The 19,985-nt window shown below is 43.0% G+C and overlaps 2 protein-coding genes across 3 annotated transcripts in view; both read left to right on the top strand.

Annotated features, from left to right (window-relative positions):
* LOC145880022 (E3 ubiquitin-protein ligase TRIM47) overlaps positions 1 to 5,532 on the top strand; it is a 9,050-nt gene extending 3,518 nt beyond the window's left edge. Inside the window, exons 4-5 of one of the 2 annotated variants that reach the window (XM_082977541.1) lie at positions 2,322 to 2,561; positions 5,112 to 5,532. In XM_082977541.1, coding sequence (XP_082833667.1) covers positions 2,322 to 2,561; positions 5,112 to 5,123 — 252 coding nt within the window. In that variant the 3' untranslated portion in view covers positions 5,124 to 5,532. Of the gene's footprint in view, positions 1 to 2,321; positions 2,562 to 4,347 lie in introns of both variants that reach the window. The other variant, XM_082977540.1, reaches the window with a different exon arrangement.
* On the top strand, positions 5,138 to 18,904 carry LOC106608979 (E3 ubiquitin-protein ligase TRIM39). The gene is made up of 9 exons (XM_014207267.3): positions 5,138 to 5,345; positions 7,662 to 7,894; positions 9,339 to 9,550; positions 9,712 to 9,871; positions 10,030 to 10,125; positions 12,356 to 12,589; positions 13,000 to 13,147; positions 16,244 to 16,270; positions 18,048 to 18,904. Exons 2-9 carry the CDS (start codon positions 7,685 to 7,687, stop codon positions 18,605 to 18,607), a joined length of 1,647 nt encoding a protein of 548 aa, XP_014062742.3. The 5' UTR covers positions 5,138 to 5,345; positions 7,662 to 7,684; the 3' UTR covers positions 18,608 to 18,904.
* Positions 18,905 to 19,985: the final 1,081 nt, after the last annotated feature.

Below are 19,985 nucleotides of genomic sequence, written 5' to 3' on the forward strand. Positions count from 1 at the left end.
ACATGGCTCAAATGTACTGTGGAGTTTATCATACTGGGATATGTAGTGGTTCGTAGGGACAGAGATGTGTGGGGGGGATATTGGACCTGGAAGTGCTGGAGAGGGTGGAGGGCCAGGAAAGAAATAAGGTAATGGGGTGGGTAGATTTTAATGGGGGGTGGGGGGGTGGAAATGGCCAAGTGATGGAGAATCTGGTGTGCCTGAATGATGGCTGAGGGACCAGGATTGATGGAGCCAGAGTGAAAGAGTCTGTCTTGGACCTCACTCTGGTATCTAGTGCCATGGCAAGAATCTGTGAGTGGGAGGTATGGGGAGGAGTTGACAGTAGGGAGTGATCATTACCCCATAGTATGCACAGTAGGCCAGAGGGAGCAGGTGGTGTCAGTGGATGGAGTAGGCAGGTGGGTGTTTGGAAGGACAAAGTGGGATCAGTTTCAGGAGTTGAGTGAGCAGGTGATGGCTCGGGTAGATATGAGAGGGGATGTGGATAGTATGAATAATTGGGTGGGGACAGCTACTGACGCTATTCACCAAATCAGAGTGGGTTCAGGAAGGGGAAACTATGGACCCAGTGCTCTGCTTAGAAGCGGATGTCAGGGAGGCTCAGGTGAACAAGGAGACTGTTGTAGCTGTCTTTTTTGATGTGGAGCAGGTGTATGATATGATGTGGAAGGAGGGGTAGTTAATCAAGCTTGATATTATTGGGGTAGGAGGAAGAACATACAACTGGATAAAGGTCTATCCAGGTGAGGTTGGGGAAGTCTCTATCAGGCAGCTACCTGGTGGATAACGGTACACCGCAGGGGAACATGATTAGTCCTCTGTTTTTCTCAATCATGATCAATGATGTTTACCTCTCAGGTACGGCCAGATATTGGGAGGTCGTTATTTGCAGATGATGGGGCCTTATGGAAGAGAGGAAGAAATGTTCCATACATAGTCAGGAAGGTACAGGAAGCAATTGATGAGGTAGAGTGGTGGGCATTAGACAGTGTTCTTTACCAGGAGGAAGGTGAGAGAGGAGGTATGCTTGAGGTTATATGAGAAAATCTTGGAGAGGGTGGGTTCCTTCAGGTTCCTTGGGGTATAATTTGACACTAGACTGACCTGGGCAGAACACATTGAGAGAGTGGTGGGAAAGTGTAAGAAGGTGCTGTTTGATGGGGAAGGAGTGGGGGGCTGGGCATTCCTCATTGAGGACCATGTATGTTACATTGATCCGATCTGTAATAGACAATGGCAGTATAGCGTATGGCTCGTCAGCCCGGACCTCATTGGAAAGGCTATATGTCATGTAGTGGGACGTTTCAAACCTCCCCATTGGCTGCACTACAGGTGGAGATGGGGGATATGCCATTGCAGATTAGGAGACAGCAGCTGGCAATTAATTATTGGGTCATCCTAATGGGACAAGGGGTGTCTCATCCTGCAAAAGGGATTTTACAGGCATGCAGGGAACATAAGTGAAGACAGAACACGAGCTTTGGGTGGGTTGGTGGGTAATACCCAGGCGAAGGAGATGGGACTGTATGGAAGGGAGTTTAGTCTAAAGATAGCTATTCCTATCAATCCGCCATGGCTACTCCCACCTCCGGTAGTTGATCTAGAAGTGTTGGAGAAACTACAGGAAGATGAGGGTGTTGATCCGTCTGATTTATTTAAGAGACATCTGGATACTGTGTATCAGGATTTTGTGGCCATTTACACAGATTGTTCAAAAGATCAAAGGACAGGACGTACTGGGTCAGCATTTGTAGTAGTCCTTATTCCAGCATACCCGGAAGCTACAGAGACGGAGAGAGAAACCGAAATGAATAGAGCGGTGATCCAAAACATTGAGTACAAAAGTACAAAAAACATCACTTAAATTAAACATGAAAGCTTGTCTGCGAATTCTTTATACCATACCAAACTGTTACTGAAGGGAGGTAAGAATGGTGTGTGTAAAGTATGAACTGAGATTGCTAAATTAACTTGTGTCGACCGACATTGCTAACGAAGCTGAAAATGGAGCAGGGATGGGGGATGAGTGTGGGTGTGTTAGTTTACCAAATCCTTCCCACTGACAGTGACGAACTTCTTCGTCACAAAGTCCATAAAATTCGTTTTTATAAATATACAAAACATAAACCTAACATTCAGAGATACTGTATCTGTAAGAATCTGTACATACATCCGTACATACAGTATGTACTGTAAGCGATTTCAGGGTTTTTAAACATTAGGCCAAAATGCAGATTTGATTGAACTGTTTTTCCAACTTAGAGAGTTGACTGATATTGTACGTTTTTCTGATTTGAATTCCACTGATTCATCCACAGGTTAAGCTAAAGAAGTCCATGATGAAGTTTCAGCAGATGATCCAGGAGAGACTGAAGAAGATGGAGGACCTCCAACAATCAGTGGAGCTCGTTGAAGTGACTGAAGAGAAACAGAAAGCAGCAGAGAGGCGGGCTGAAGGGTTGGTCAAAGAGATGGAGCAGGAAATCACTGAGCTACAGAGGAGAAGCACTGAGTTGGAGCAGCTCTCACACACTGAGGACCACCTCACCCTTCTACAAGTCAGTATCCCCATTTCCTGTCTTTATAAATAAAATGTTAACATTTTTGGCCAACATGTATACACTGCTCAAAAAAATAAAGGGAACACTTAAACAACACATCCTAGATCTGAATGAAAGAAATAATCTTATTAAATACTTTTTTATTTACATAGTTGAATGTGCTGACAACAAAATCACACAAAAATAATCAATGGAAATCCAATTTATCAACCCATGGAGGTCTGGATTTGGAGTCACACTCAAAATTAAAGTGGAAAACCACACTACAGGCTGATCCAACTTTGATGTAATGTCCTTAAAACAAGTCAAAATGAGGCTCAGTAGTGTGTGTGGCCTCCACGTGCCTGTATGAACTCCCTACAACGCCTGGGCATGCTCCTGATGAGGTGGCGGATGGTCTCCTGAGGGATCTCCTCCCAGACCTGGACTAAAGCATCCGCCAACTCCTGGACAGTCTGTGGTGCAACGTGGCGTTGGTGGATGGAGCGAGACATGATGTCCCAGATGTGCTCAATTGGATTCAGGTCTGGGGAACGGGCGGGCCAGTCCATAGCATCAATGCCTTCCTCTTGCAGGAACTGCTGACACACTCCAGCCACATGAGGTCTAGCATTGTCTTGCATTAGGAGGAACCCAGGGCCAACCGCACCAGCATATGGTCTCACAAGGGGTCTGAGGATCTCATCTCGGTACCTAATGGCAGTCAGGCTACCACTGGCAAGCACATGGAGGGCTGTGCAGCCCCCCAAAGAAATACCACCCCACACCATGACTGACCCACCGCCAAACCGGTCATGCTGGAGGATGTTGCAGGCAGAAGAACGTTCTCCACAGCGTCTCCAGACTCTGTCACGTCTGTCACGTGCTCAGTGTGAACCTGCTTTCATCTGTGAAGAGCACAGGGCGCCAGTGGCGAATTTGCCAATCTTGGTGTTCTCTGGCAAATGCCAAATGTCCTGCACGGTGTTGGGCTGTAAGCACAATCCCCACCTGTGGACGTCGAGCCCTCATACCACCCTCATGGAGTCTGTTTCTGACCGTTTGAGCAGACACATGCACATTTGTGGCCTGCTGGAGGTCATTTTGCAGGGCTCTGGCAGTGCATCTCCTGCTCCTCCTTGCACAAAGGCGGAGGTAGCGGTCCTGCTGCTGGGTTGTTGCCCTCCTACGGCCTCTTCCACGTCTCCTGATGTACTGGCCTGTCTCCTGGTAGCGCCTCCATGCTCTGGACACTACGCTGACAGACACAGCAAACCTTCTAGCCACAGCTCGCATTGATGTGCCATCCTGGATGAGCTGCACTACCTGAGCCACTTGTGTGGGTTGTAGACTCCGTCTCATGCTACCACTAGAGTGAAAGCACCGCCAGCATTCAAAAGTGACCAAAACATCAGCCAGGAAGCATAGGAACTGAGAAGTGGTCTGTGGTCTCCACTTGCAAAACCACTCCTTTATTGGGGGTGTCTTGCTTATTGCCTATAATTTCCACCTGTTGTCTATTCCATTTGCACAACAGCATGTGAAATGTATTGTCAATCAGTGTTGCTTCCTAAGTGGACAGTTTGATTTCACAGAAGTGTGATTGACTTGGAGTTACATTGTGTTGTTTAAGTGTTCCCTTTATTTTTTTGAGCAGTATATATATATATATCCATATGTATATGTGTATGTGTGTGTGTGTGTGTGTGTGTGTGTGTATGTTATAGATATAATTTCACAACACAAACAAGCCCAAACAACAAGTTGTTACTCTTTTTGACGGGTTTCCCCCCTCTACAAATAGAGATTCCCATCACTGTCCACTCCTCTACACAACAAGGACTGGTCACACATCATCAAGTCCCTGATCCAAGAACTACAGGAGAAACTAGAAATATCCTCAAGAGATAGTAGAAAACTACATTGAGCCTCCTCTAAAATAAGACATGTCTTTTTACTCAGGAACATTTTTGATTGTTTAACATCATTCAACCTTTTTGTCTGTCCTCAAGAGATTTTTACAATGAGAAATATCGGGAACTATGTATTTATTGTAACCTTGACTTACCATTTTACCAAAGGAAATGTGACTTTAATGTGTATAATTTATGTTTATGTCGAGTTTATCATATCCTGTCCACAGTGTGCAGTCATGGTTGATTATTTATGTCTTGTTACAATTTGACCAGAGTGAATGTGATTTTTGGGGGATTTTTTATCTATATATAATTTATCTTAGAATTTATTCAAAATGTTTAGTATTGTGTTAGAGAAAGTATGACCACCAATCAAGTATTATGCAGGGTTGTACCAATTTGTGATTGTGCATTTAGCAGAGTTTGTCATTGGATTAAGTAAATACTGTAGCCTATCGTTAACCTAATGGAAATATGTTTGACTTTCAAATCTCAAGTAAAAGAAACAGCATGAGCACACCAGAGGAGACTGATGGAAGTAGCTATAGGAGGATGGGGTCATTGTAATGGCTGGAATGGAATCAGTGGAATCGAGTCAAACGTGGTTTCCATATGTTTGTGTTTGATACCATTCCATTTAATTCCATTGCAGGCATTACAATGAGCCCGTGCTCCTCCCACCAGAGTTGAGACACACACACAAACAGGTTTTCCACACACCCATGCTTCTGCCAATTCTACTACCGATGAAGACATACCTCCTTCATGGAAAAGGGAACTGGTCTTTATTTTAGCTGAAATGAAACTCAAGGGAGGAAAAAGAATGGGACAAAGTAAAGGATGCCCATATGATCCCAGAGTAAAGGAAGTTCACATCATCTGAAAGGTACTGGCAATACTTATTTTTTTGTTGCATATATAACAGATTGTATTACTTTTAAGTGTACATCATGCGACTGTCAAGAAATTAGGTATACATGTAATTTGTAATTGATTGTTTTTGGTTGATGATGTACAATGTAAGTATGATTGACATGTACGATGCTTATAATGTAATAAATGAGATGAAATAAGGTACTGTACTATAGATATACTTATTGTACATTTTGACACATTACAGTAATTACTACATTGTTTTTCTCACTTCTGTATCAAAACCAGTCAACAATTTCCCTTATTTAATAACTCCTTAAAATATAGTCAAAACATATAAAAAGTACACTTCTATCATATACTGTTATTATGTTTCCTGTTTGTGGTTGTTTTATTCTTTGTTTTCTGATTATTGTGATATGGAAGTTACTGTAGGTACACAAGTGCCTTCGGGCTTGTCTCATTACCTAGGTGTGCCAGTCAGACCATCTGTGGGCATACCCGCATGTCTGTGTGCTCACTTCTCACTCTCATTTCGCTAATTCAAATACCTCAATAGACAATGTACTCTAGAGTTTACTGTACTCCTATCACCAGAGGGCAGTAATTCACTGTAATTCAGTGGCGCACACTACCTTCCAGAATCTCCAAAATTGTAACTTGTGGGTAGTTAAAAGTAAGACCAAGAATGTACATAATCTCCGTCTCTTCATCAAAACCTGAGAGCCCACATTGGAAAGAGATGGCATTGCTGATATGCTTTTAGTCTCTCAGTGAATGATGAATACTTACCCTGCTGAAAAAAAAACAGCATAGACCCGACTAAGTTTCAAGATGGTATGACCAGCATGTTCTAGCTGCTTATGCTGGCCGACCAGCATCATCTAGCTGGTTAGGCTGGCCGACTAGCTGGTCAAGCTGGTATGCTGGTGACCAGTTTAGGCTGGTGATGCTGGTCCATGCGGGTCTATACTGGTCCAGCATGGTCTAACACGGAACCCAAACCGTCTGCACGCGTGTGCCATTGTGCGCCATCGTGCATACATTTATTTAGTCCCCCCACACCAAACGCGATCACGACACGCAGGTTAAAATATCAAAACAAACTCTGAACCAATTATATTCATTTGGGGACAGGTCGTTAAGCATTAAATATTTATGGCAATTTAGCTAGTTAGCTTGCACTTGCTAGCTAATTTGTCCTATTTAGCTAGCTTGCTGTTGCTAGCTAATTTGTCCTGGGATATAAACATTGAGTTGTTATTTTACCTGAAATGCACAAGGTCCTCTACTCCGCCATTTAACCCACACATAAAACGGTCAACCGAATCGTTTCTAGTCATCTCTCTTCCTTCCAGGCTTTTTCTTCTCTTGACTTTATATTGCGATTGGCAACTTTCATAAATTAGGTGTATTACCGACACTGACATCGTTCGTCTTTCAGTCACCCACGTGGGTATAACCATTGAGATGGCACGTGGGTACCCACTTCTATAAACCAATGAGGAGATGGGAGAGGCAGGACTTGCAGCGCGATCTGCGTCAGAAATAGAACTGATTTCTATTTTAGCCCTTGGCAACGCAGACACTCGTTGCCACGAGCGAGCAGTGTGGGTGCAATAATTGAATAACATAGATTTCTAAATTTATTTTGCAACGCTCGCGCACGCGCCAAGAGCGGTGTGGTCAGCCTGTAACACGGAACCCAAACCGGCTGTGCGCCATCCTGCATAAATTTATTTTGGCCCCCCACACCAAATACGATCATGGCACACAGGTTAAAATATCAAAACAAACTATGAACCAATTATATTAATTTGGGGACAGGCTGACCACACCGCTCGCGTCGCGCGCGCGAGCGTTGCAAAATACATTTAGAAATCTATGTTTTGCACCCATGTTATTCCTCTCTCCTACAGCGTCCATCACAATTACACACATATATAATGCCAATTATGCAAATTCGGTGATGACGTCATTTAGCAACTTCTAGCGACTTTTAGGACAGCCACTAGCCACGTTCCTTACTGAGGAGTTGGCAACACTGCTTGCAGGTCTGTTGTCGCCACTGTATTAGGGAGAAAAAAAAAATAATTAAGCACTTTGATGATGGCTACCAGCATCACCAGCATATGCTGGTCATCATTGTCCAAAACACAGTGAAGTCACCAGCATCCACTTGCTACAAGCATGATCAGCTGGTCAATGCTGTGTTTTTTTCAGCAGGGTATTAATGATAAATAGTGTATCTCCAACAACACCTCTTTCAACTTTTTTATTCATCAAATTGCAGACAACAAACACTCTCGCAAATACTTGATATTGACAGGTTAAAGGACTCCAGCTCCAGACATGGCCTTCTCTTCCTTACACACTGTCAAAATGGACACCCCTATTCTGATCAAGCACCATCTCTACTGCTCTATTTGTCTGGACCTGTTTGAAAACCCCGTCACCACCCACTGTGGCCACAGCTTCTGCAAGTCCTGCCTGGGCCGCAACCTCCACTTGAATGACCTCGCGTGCCCCCTCTGCAAGGAGCATCTGAGGGGTAACCCGCAGGTGAATATTAGTCTTCCTCTTCTTCTTCAAGATGCATTTATGGAGAAACCCACAAGTAATAAGGCAGTCCAGACATTTTAAGTGCTAGAAAAACTCAATATAACACATCCTGTCTCAGCCATTTTCCCCACTAGTTGGCAGTATTTACATCAACATAAATACATCAAATGTGGTTGGGGGGATGTATTGCATTGGGGAATGATGTCTGTTGTGTACTTAATTTTTTTTATATTGAGGATGTGTTGATAATGACACTTATAACCTTCGTTGAATTGAATATTGGTACGTAATGCAGGTAAAACCAAGTATATGGATTTTTTCAAATCACAAAAATGTGTCTGATTTATGCATACATACATTGGGTGGTGCTCTCATTGATCGTGTCACCACTTATAAATATCTGGGCATCTAGATTTATGATAGGCTTTCCTTCAAAAAGCATGTAGATGAATTAGTTAATTAAGAACGGGCTTCTTTTAATGGAATATGTCATACCTTTCGTTCGATAGCAGAAAACAAATAATTCAGTCGACATTCACTCCTGTCTTAGATTACGGCAATATCATCTATATGAACTCAGCTGCCACTCCATTGAAGCCAATGGAGGCAGTTTCTGCGTTACTCTTTATTACAGGTGATAGTTTCAGCACACATCACTGAACTCTGTACCAGAAAGTAGACTGGCCATCTTTGAAGTTTCATAGATGCATTGCGCGTTTTTTTGGTTTATAAATCCATCTTGCATAAACGATCACCGTACCTCACTTCTCTGTTATCCTACAGAAATCAGACATGGTCTCAGGGATGGCTCTCCCTGGAGATCTCTTAGATCTTGCACAGAGTTAGGTAAATCTGCCTTTAGCTATTTTGCACCTTGCTTATGGAATGGTCTACAGCCCTCGAACTCAACTCTGGACCTCGAAGTCAGTTCCATTGCATTTTTACATTGTTCCCCTCTAACCAGGGACTGATTTAGACCTGGGACACCAGGTGTGTGAGATTAATTATCAGGTAGAACAGGAAACCAGCGGTCTCCGGACCTCGTAGGTTAAGAGTTGAGTACGCCTGAGTCTACCGAGTTTGCTGAAATTGGAGGAATTGGTGCCTCTGAGGCAGTTCAGACGGCTGCCTGAGGACCTTTTTAAGGAAGAATGTGTTTCTTATGATTCTATGCTCGATCTTATGTTTCTATTACATTTTCTATTGTTTGTTTTTTGCTTACTTATATATTTTGTAGGTTAACTATATATTTTTACTATGTTTTTTAATTTCCATAAGTCATTGATGTAAATAATATAGTATTAGTCAACTCACCTGATAAAATAAGGAATTAAAAACTGACTTGCTTTTCTTAATTGTCCCTGAGGTGATAAATAAAGTTGTATAAGATTGAATAATGAATGGATAAACAAAGCATAAAAGCGCAATACAATTTTACCCACAGGTGAACATCATCCTCAGGTCCCTAATCCAAGAACTGAAGAAGGCCCAGGAAAGGAAGCCAGGGGAGTATTCCGGAGCCTTGGGCGAGGTGGCCTGTGATGTCTGCACTGAGAGGAAACTCAAGGCCCATAAGTCCTGCTTGCTGTGCCTGGCCTCATACTGCGAGACTCACCTGCAAACCCACACCTCTGCAGATAGGCTGAAGGGCCACAGGTTGACTTTGACTTTATTGATTCTTAATCACAGTTCATACCAAAAAACTTGAAGAAACTCAGAATTTACATAATAGGAAATAACACCAGAAAACACACTTGGATACACTTGTTTTTTATTCTTACTTTTCTTGATTGGAAAGTGTAAAAATGTATACATAGGTTGGTGGCCCCTGTGGATGACCTGGATGGGAGGGCCTGTCTGACCCATGGTCGACCTCTGGAGTTGTACAGCAGGGCGGAGGGGCGTTGTGTCTGTGCCCTCTGCATGAAGGAGGGTCACGAGGTCGTCTCCACAGAAACGGAGTGGGACAAGAAGAAGGTGAGGTCATAATTCCTAAGAGTTCAATGATGGCTATGTGTATAGTATTGGGTGAGTCTGAAGGAGAGTGCGTATTGAGTGATTATTACATTAAATTACATTAATAATGATAAACTAATGTATAATTCCTTTTCTTTCCATGTTTTTTCATTTCCAAGGGTCAGCTGGGTAGCAGTCTGGCTGATATGCAGGAAAGGATCCTGGAGAGAGAGAGAAAGGTGGAGGAGATCAGGGAATCCATGGACCTCTGCAAGGTGAGTCCAGAGTGTTCAGAGTGCGGTACTACATGTCTACCTGCAAGCACAGAGCTGTGCTGTAACAGTGCTCTACAAGAAGAGCGAGAGAGCGAGAGCAAAGATAGTAAAAAAACTGGACTGCATGCACAAATACATTAGGTATATGCTTGCAAGGGGAGTCCTGTGTGAGTCAGAGTGAGGTAATACAAGTCCACATGCAGATACAGAGGTGGGGCACCGTAACAGTGAGATAGTTAAACATGAGACAGAGAGACCTGTTGCACATAGAGAGGGACAAGAGATACAGAGTGTGAGACATGCATACAGAAAGAGATCTGGAGACATGAGACATACTGTACATGCACAGATAGTGAGACAAGCACAGAGAAAAGTCAAGTGAAAAGTGAGACAGACAGATGGGAATGAAATACAGTGAGGGAAAAAAGTATTTGATCCCCTGCTGATTTTGTACGTTTGCCCACTGACAAAGAAATTATCCGTCTATAATTTTAATGGTAGGTTTATTTGAACAGTGAGAGACAGAATAACAACAATAAAAATCCAGAAAAAACGCATGTCAAAAATGTTATAAATAGATTTGCATTTTAATGAGGAAAATAAGTATTTGACCCCCACTCAATCAGAAAGATTTCTGGCTCCCAGGTGTCTTTTATACAGGTAATGAGCGGAGATTAGGAGCACACTCTTAAAGGGAGCTCTCCTAATCTCAGCTTGTTACCTGTATAAAAGACACCTGTCTACAGAAGCAATCAATCAATCAGATTCCAAACTCTCCACCATGGCCAAACTCTCCACCAAGACCAAAGAGCTCTCCAAGGATGTCAGGGACAAGATTGTAGACCTACACAAGGCTGGAATGGTCTACAAGACCATCGCCAAGCAGCTTGGTGAGAAGGTGACAACAGTTGGTGCGATTATTCGCAAATGGAAGAAACACAAAAGAACTGTCAATCTCCCTCGGCCTGGGGCTCCATGCAAGATCTCACCTCGCGGAGTTGCAATGATCATGAGAACGGTGAGGAATCAGCCCAGAACTACACGGGAGGATCTTGTCAATGATCTCAAGGCAGCTGGGACCATAGTCACCAAGAAAACAATTGGTAACACACTACGCCGTGAAGGACTGAAATCCTGCAGCGCCCACAATGTCCCCCTGCTCAAGAAAGCACATATACATGCCCGTCTGAAGTTTGCCAATGAACATCTGAATGATTCAGAGGACAACTGGGTGAAAGTGTTGTGGTCAGATGAGACCAAAATGGAGCTCTTTGGCATCAACTCAACTCGCCATGTTTGGAGGAGGGGGAATGCTGCCTGTGACCCCAAGAACACCATCCCCACCATAATTTTTTTAACATTTTAGTCATTTAGCAGACACTCTTATCCAGAGCGACTTACAGTAGTGAGTGCATACATTTCATACATTTTTTTTTTTTTTTATTCCCGTACTGGTCCCCCATGGGAATCGAACCCACAACCCTGGCGTTGCAAACACCATGCTCTACCAACTGAGCCACACGGGACCTAACAAGGAGGTGGAAACATTATGCTTTGGGGGTGTTTTTCTGCTAAGTGGACAGGACAACTTGACCGCATCAAAGGGACGATGGACGGGGCCATGTACCGTCAAATCTTGGGTGAGAACCTCCTTCCCTCAGCCAGGGCATTGAAAATGGGTCATGGGTTGGTATTCCAGCATGACAATGACCCAAAACACATGGCCAAGGCAACAAAGGAGTGGCTCAAGTAGAAGCACATTAAGGTCCTGGAGTGGCCTAGCCAGTAGAAAATCTGTGGAGGTTCGAGTTGCCAAACGTCAGCCTCGAAACCTTAATGACTTGGAGAATATCTGCAAAGAGGAGTTGGACAAAATCCCTCCTGAAATGTGTGCAAACCTGGTGGCCAACTACAAGAAACGTCTGACCTCTGTGATTGCCAACAAGGGTTTTGCCACCAAGTACTAAGTCATGTTTTGCAGAGGGGTCAAATACTTATTTCCCTCATTAAAATGCAAATCAATTCATAACATTTTTGACATGCGTTTTTCTGGATTATTTTGTTGTTATTCTGTCTCTCACTGTTCAAATAAACCTACCATTAAAATTATAGACTGATCATTTCTTTGTCAGTGGGCAAACGTACAAAATCAGCAGGGGATCAAATATTTTTTCTCTCACTGTAGACATTGAGGTGATACTGAGTTGTTGTCCACCATCTATCCCTTTAGGCCCAACTGGACAGGGAGAGGAGGGAGATAGACTCTGTGTTTGAAGTGGTGATGACAGCTGTAGAGGAGACCCAGCGAGAGGCTCTCAGGCCCCTGGAGAAGAGACAACAGGGCGTGGAGCGAGAGGCAGAAGAACTCACCCAAGAGCTGCAGAGAGAGATCAGACAGCTGAGAGATATCATTGATCAGCTGGAGGACGTTGCTAACCTAGAGGATCACATTCACTTCCTGCAGGTGAGTGACTTTACTTGAACGTTAACCCTTTTGCTCTGTGAGCGGCATAGATCATCCACAAATGATTCCTCCCGGCACTGCACTGTGTCACTAGTTAACTGAACAGTCTGCAAGCTGCTCGCACTTTTTATTGCGCTATATGATTGAAGAGTTTGCAAGCTGCTCACACTCTGTATTGGACTAGGTGACTGAAAAGTCTGAAAGCTGTTCCTAAGTTGGTTGACGCATGTGTTGTGTACCAGTATGTGTGAAATGCATGGATGGTACTGGACTGAGTGTCTATTGTCTGTCAAATAGTTTTTGAATTATATAATTATACACTATAATGAAATAAAACTGTTGAATAATCTTTCTCTGTGACTCAGTCTCTCTTTTCCTCTCTCTTTTCTCTCCATCTGTCTCTCCACCAGACCTTCCCATCTCTGTCGGGGCTGGGTGATGGTAGAGACTGGACTGAGGTCTCACTTGATACTAAAGTCTCCTTTGGTACCATGAGAAGCAGCTGTACAGCCATGATGGAGAAAATTAAGCAGGAGCTTGAGAAGCTCTCCTCGATTGGTAAGATGAAGACAGTGTTGAAAACCGTACATATACAGTGCATTCGGAAAGTATTCAGACCCCTTGACCATTTCCACATTTTGTTACGTTACAGCCTTTTTTTTAAATGGATTAAATAAAAACATTTCCTCATCAATCTACACACAATACGCCATAATGTCCAAACAAAAACAGGTTTTAGATTATTTATTTTTACCTTATTTACTTAAGTATTCAGACCCTTTGCTATGAGACTCGAAATTGAGCTCAGGTGTATCCTGTTAGAATTGATCAGCCTTGAGATGTTTCTACAACTTGATTGGAGTCCACCTGTGGTAAATTCAATTGATTGTACATGATTTGGAAATGCACACACCTGTCTATATAACTTCCCACAGTTGGCAGTGCATGTCAGATCGAAAACCAAACCATGAAGTCGAAGGAATTGTCTGTAGAGCTCCGAGACAGGATTGTGTCGAGGCACAGATCTGGAGAAGGGTACCAAAAAATGTCAGCAGCATTGAAGGTCCCCAAGAACACAGTGGCCTCCATCGTTCTTAAAACCTCTTGAGGACCCCTTCGAGATAAAATCCCGTTAACGGGATTGGTTGGACAATAACCAGTGAGATAGCACGGCGCGAAATTCCCCCCCAAAAATCTCAAAATTCAAATTCAAATATTATACGGCATTTTAAAGATACTCTACTCGTTAATCCAATCACATTGTCCGATTTCAAAAAGGCTTTACGGTGAAAGCCCAACATTAGATTATTTTAGGATAGCACCTTAGCAAAAAAATTTAAAATAGCAATTTTCCAAGCACGGATAGCCGTCACAAAACCAGATATACAGCTAAAATTAAGCACTAACCTTTGACAATCTTCATCAGATGACACTCCTAGGACATCATGTTAGACAATACATACATTTTGTGTTCGATCAAGTTCATATTTATATCCAAAAACCCAATTTCTACATTGGCGCGTGACGTTCAGAAAATGTTTTTTCCCCATAACTCCCGGTGAATGGGCACATTCATTTACAGAAGAACTCATAAAAGTTGACAAAATTAATAACAATTATTTAAAGAATTAGAGATAATCTACTCCTTTATGCAACCACTTTGTCAGATTTCAAAATAACTTTACGGAAAAAGCACATTGTTCAATATACTGAGTACAGAACTTAGCCTTCAATGCTAAGCTATACAGTTAGCCTTCAACCACGGCGTCGACAAATCTAAAAAAATATGTTAGAAATATTTTCTTACCTTTGCTGATCTTCGGCGGAATGCACTCGGAAGGGCTCCCACTTCCACAAGAAATGTTCATTTGTTCTGCAAAGTCCATCATTTATGTCCAAATACCACCGTTTTGTTGACCCATCCAGAACACTTTACAATGCCATGTGGTGTGGACGCAAATCCATAAACGAAATGTTCAAAAGATTCATTACCGTTTGTAGAAACATGTCAAACGATGTTTACAATCAATCCTTTAGGGTATTTTTTAACGTAAAATAATTTTACAATCGGGCAATAGGTATTCAGCCCAGAAGAAAAATAACAAACAGCGAAGTCACGTGCACGCGCATCACAAGACACCTGTCCTCAGACTGGCCACTTATTGACTGAGCCACAATTTTCTGCCCGGTAACAGGTGACGGATGAAAACAGTTCCTAAAGCTTGTTGACAGCCAATGGAAGCCTTAGGAGGTGCAACGTAAGTCCTATGTCACTGTAGTTTTTCAAGGGATTCAAAAGAAAAACTACATTTCTAATTTCTCCCACTTCCTGATTCAATTTTTATCAGGTTTTTGCCTGCCATATGAGTTCTGTTATACTCACCTACACCATGCAAACAGTTTTAGAAACTTCAGAGTGTTTTCTATCCAAATCTACTAATAATATGCATATTCTATTTTCTGGGCCAGAGTAGTAACCTGTTTAATTTGGGTACGTTTTTCATCCGGCCGTGAAAATACTGCCCCCTAGCCCCAAGAGGTTTTAAATGGAAGAAGTTTGGAACAACCAAGACTCTTCCTAGAGCTGACCGCCCAGCCAAACTGAGCAATCGGGGAGAAGGGCCTTGGTCAGGGAGGTGGCCAAGAACCCAATGGTCACTCTGACAGAGCTCCAGAGTTCCTCTGTGGAAATGGGAGTACCTTCCAGAAGGACAACCATCTCTGTAGCACTCAACCAATCAGGCCTTCATGGTAGAGTGGCCTGACGGTAGCCACTCCTCAGTTAAAAGTACATTACAGCCCGCTTGGAGTTTGCCCAAAGGCACCTAAAGGAATCAGACCATGAGAAACAAGATTATCTGTTCTGATGAAACCAAGATTGAACACTTTGGCCTGAATGCTAACCGTCACGTCTGGAGGAAACCTGGCACCATCCCTACGGTAAAGCATGGTGGTGGCAGCATCATTCTGCAGTTATGTTTTTCAGCGGCAGAGACTGAGAGACTAGTCAGGATCGAGGGAAAGATGAACGGAGCAAAGTACAGAGAGATCTTTGATGAAAACCTGCTCCAGAGCACAGGACAATGACCCTAAGCACACAGCCAAGATAACGCAGGAGTGGCTTCGGACAAGTCTCTGAATGTGATTGAGTGGCCCAGCCAGAGCCCGGACTTGAACCCAATTGAACATCTCTGGAGAGACTTGAAAATAGCTGCGCAGCGACCTGCCAGAGCTGCGCAGAGAAGATTTTTAGAAACTCTCCAAGTACAAGTGGGCCAAGCTTGTAGCGTCATACCTAAGAAGACTCGAGGCTGTAATCGCTGCCAAAGGTGCTTCAACAAAGTACTGAGTAAAGGGTCTGAATACTTATGTAAATGTGATATTTCATTTTTTTGGGTCAAAAAATCTGAACCTGTTTTTGCTTTGTCATTATGGGGTATGGTCCCGCCATTGATTAGGGGGGGAAAACAATTGAATCCATTTGAGAAAATTGCTGTAAGGTAACAAAGTGTGGAAAAAGTCAAAGGGGTCTGAATACTTTTCGATTGCACTGTACTTTTTAGACATATATTCTGCATACATTGCTGTATTCTTTGTTTAGCTTTGTCATACTACAATTGACCGTGACAGCCCAAAAATGTGTTTCTTCCACAGAACTTGAGAGGATCCTGATGTTTGCAGGTGTGTATTGTTACATTTCAGGGTAGAAATATACTGCTAAAAAAAATAAAGGGAACACTTAAACAACACATCCTAGATCTGAATGAAAGAAATAATCTTATTAAATACTTTTTTCTTTACATAGTTGAATGTGCTGACAACAAAATCACACAAAAATAATCAATGGAAATCCAATTTATCAACCCATGGAGGTCTGGATTTGGAGTCACACTCAAAATTAAAGTGGAAAACCACACTACAGGCTGATCCAACTTTGATGTAATGTCCTTAAAACAAGTCAAAATGAGGCTCAGTAGTGTGTGTGGCCTCCACGTGCCTGTATGACCTCCCTACAACGCCTGGGCATGCTCCTGATGAGGTGGCGGATGGTCTCCTGAGGGATCTCCTCCTAGACCTGGACTAAAGCATCCGCCAACCCCTGGACAGTCTGTGCTGCAACGTGTCGTTGGTGGATGGAGCGAGACATGATGTCCCAGATGTGCTCAATTGGATTCAGGTCTGGGGAATGGGCGGGCCAGTCCATAGCATCAATGCCTTCCTCTTGCAGGAACTGCTGACACACTCCAGCCACATGAGGTCTAGCATTGTCTTGCATTAGGAGGAACCCAGGGCCAACCGCACCAGCATATGGTCTCACAAGGGGTCTGAGGATCTCATCTCGGTACCTAATGGCAGTCAGGCTACCTCTGGCGAGCACATGGAGGGCTGTGCGGCCCCCCAAAGAAATCCCACCCCACACCATGACTGACCCACCGCCAAAACGGTCATGCTGGAGGATGTTGCAGGCAGCAGAACGTTCTCCATGGCGTCTCCAGACTCTGTCACGTCTGTCACGTGCTCAGTGTGAACCTGTTTTCATCTGTGAAGAGCACAGGGCGCCAGTGGTGAATTTGCCAATCTTGGTGTTCTCTGGCAAATGCCAAATGTCCTGCACGGTGTTGGGCTGTAAGCACAACCCCCACCTGTGGACGTCGGGCCCTCATACCACCCTCATGGAGTCTGTTTCTGACCGTTTGAGCAGACACATGCACATTTGTGGCCTGCTGGAGGTCATTTTGCAGGGCTCTGGCAGTGCTTCTCCTGCTCCTCCTTGCACAAAGGCGGAGGTAGCGGTCCTGCTGCTGGGTTGTTGCCCTCCTACGGCCTACTCCACGTCTCCTGTTGTACTGGCCTGTCTCCTGGTAGCGCCTCCATGCTCTGGACACTACGCTGACAGACACAGCAAACCTTCTTGCCACAGCTCGCATTGATGTGCCATCCTGGATGAGCTGCACTACCTGAGCCACTTGTGTGGGTTGTAGACTCCGTCTCATGCTACCACTAGAGTGAAAGCACCGCCAGCATTCAAAAGTGACCAAAACATCAGCCAGGAAGCATAGGAACTGAGAAGTTGTCTGTGGTCCCCACCTGCAGAACCACTCCTTTATTGGGGGTGTCTTGCTAATTGCCTATAATTTACACCTGTTGTCTATTCCATTTTCACAACAGCATGTGAAATGTATTGTCAATCAGTGTTGCTTCCTAAGTGGACAGTTTGATTTCACAGAAGTGTGATTGACTTGGAGTTACATTGTGTTGTTTAAGTGTTCCCTTTATTTTTTTGAGCAGTGTACATTAGTATATAAAGACTTCAATCTTCATTAGCATACATCGACACATTCACTTTGTAGTAGGCCACATTTTAACTTAATTCAGGCCAACTGATAGGCCATGTACATGCCCAAATACTGTGCTGTATCTTGTCATAACAATAACATCCATATCTGATATTATTCAGTTGATGTGACCCTGGACCCAGACACAGCCAACATACAGCTGGTTCTCTCTGAGGACGGGAAAGAGGTGAGAGACGGAGGGAAGATACAGGACCTCCCTGACCGTCCGGATCGCTTTGATCACTTCGGCAGCGTCCTGGGGCACAACATGTTAACGTCTGGGAGATCATACTGGGAGGTGGATGTCGGGAACAAGACGGGTTGGGATCTGGGAATTGCAAGAGGAGATGCCAACAGGAAGGGGCAACTCTCTTTGAATCCTACTAATGGTTACTGGGCAATAGTGCATTATAATGGGGACCAATATGGAGCCTTGGGGGACCCTCCTTTTCTCTTGTCACTGATAGAGAAACCCCAGAGGGTGGGGGTGTTTGTGGATTATGAGGAAGGGTTGGTGTCTTTTTATGATGTGGAAGCTAAGGCTCATATATATTCTTTCACTGGGAATTCCTTCACTGGGGAAATGTATCCATATCTCAGCCCACATCTTCTGAATGGGAAGAAGAACTCAGATCCACTGGTCATCACAGAAATAGGCTCATCACTCATTGTTTGGCCTTGAAGGTGAAAGACTTGTTTCAGGCTAGGATTAGGGCTACAGCTAGGTTTAGGGTTGAGTTAGGGTCAGATACAAAATGTTGTACTTTATTACACATATAAATATTTGAATTAATAGTTTTGTATACAGTGCCTTCAGAAAATTCACACTATTTCCACATTTTGTTGTGTTACAGCCCGGATTTAAAATTGATTAAATTGAAATGCTTTGTCACTTGCCTACACTCAATACCGCATAATGTCAAAGTGTAATTATATTTTTTGAAACTTTTACAAATTAATAAAAAAGGAAAAGCTGAAATGTCTTGAGTCAATAAGTATTCAACACTTTGTTATGGCAAGCCTAAATAAGTTCAAGAGTAAAAATTAGCTTGACAAGTCACATGGACTCACTCTTTGTGAAATAATAGTGTTTAACATGATTTTTTTTATGACTACCTCATCTCTGTACACCACACATACAATTACAGTGCCTTCAGAAAGTATTCATACCCCTTGACATATTCCACAATTTGTCATGTTACAGCCTGAATTCAAAATGGCTTAAATAAATAAAACATTCTCGGCAATCTACACACAATGGCCAAAATAAAATACAGAAATATCTAATTTACATAAGTATTAGCACCCCCGAGTCAATACTTTGTAGAAGCACCTTCAGCAGCGATTGCAAGTGTGAGTCTTTCTGAGTAAGTCTCTAAAAGCTTTCCACACCTGGATTGTGCAACATTTGCCCATTTCTTTTTTGATGTCATAAATACACAAACAAGAAAACAGCGAGTTACAAAAATAAAATGGCTTCCAGTAGGTTAATTAAATGAACTATACAATTTCAAACCAATGCAGCTGCTCTACAGTTTTTCAAATGTACAGTATTATGCAACTAAGTAACAGTATTTTACTTTATAAAGTTACTAGTTGCAGTGTTCTCATTTTTGTATAATGCAGGATGTACTGTAAATGTACTGTAAATAAGTGTTATCGCAGAGAGTTCCCAGCCCATACTGGGAAAGGTGAAGATGACATTAAATAATAATACACACATTGCAGATGGTGTCAGTGCTTCCCCTCTAATATAAAGAAGGCACTTCCACAAGGTCAAATGGGTTACGAGCAAGAGGAGAATCAGCATCAGACTGAACAACTCCAGTTAAAGTTTGAGGGATGGAGAGAATGTTTAGAATTAGGAATTAGAATAATTGAATAGGATCTCTATGAGAGAACACTTGAGTATTCAGATGTGATTTCATGTAGGCCAGGTTTAGGGTCAAATGGAATTGGAAATGAAGGCAGTCAATTCAGAAAGTTAATTTCAATTAAACATTTTTATTTTTTGAAAGGTAATCTACTTTCAATGACTTCTCAATAACTATACTGAACAA

The sequence above is a fragment of the Salmo salar genome, chromosome 07 (assembly GCF_965601325.2).
Source record: "Salmo salar chromosome 07, fSalSal1, whole genome shotgun sequence".
Lineage (NCBI taxonomy): Eukaryota > Metazoa > Chordata > Actinopteri > Salmoniformes > Salmonidae > Salmo > Salmo salar.

What these genes read in the sequence shown, in the direction of transcription:
- LOC106608979 (XM_014207267.3), top strand. Translation starts at nt 7,685, where the DNA reads ATGGCCTTCTCTTCCTTACACACTGTCAAAATGGACACCCCTATTCTG. An exon ending in AATCCATGGACCTCTGCAAG is followed by an intron (nt 10,126 to 12,355) that starts GTGAGTCCAGAG and finishes CTATCCCTTTAG; the next exon opens with GCCCAACTGGACAGGGAGAG. An exon ending in GAGGATCCTGATGTTTGCAG is followed by an intron (nt 16,271 to 18,047) that starts GTGTGTATTGTT and finishes GATATTATTCAG; the next exon opens with TTGATGTGACCCTGGACCCA.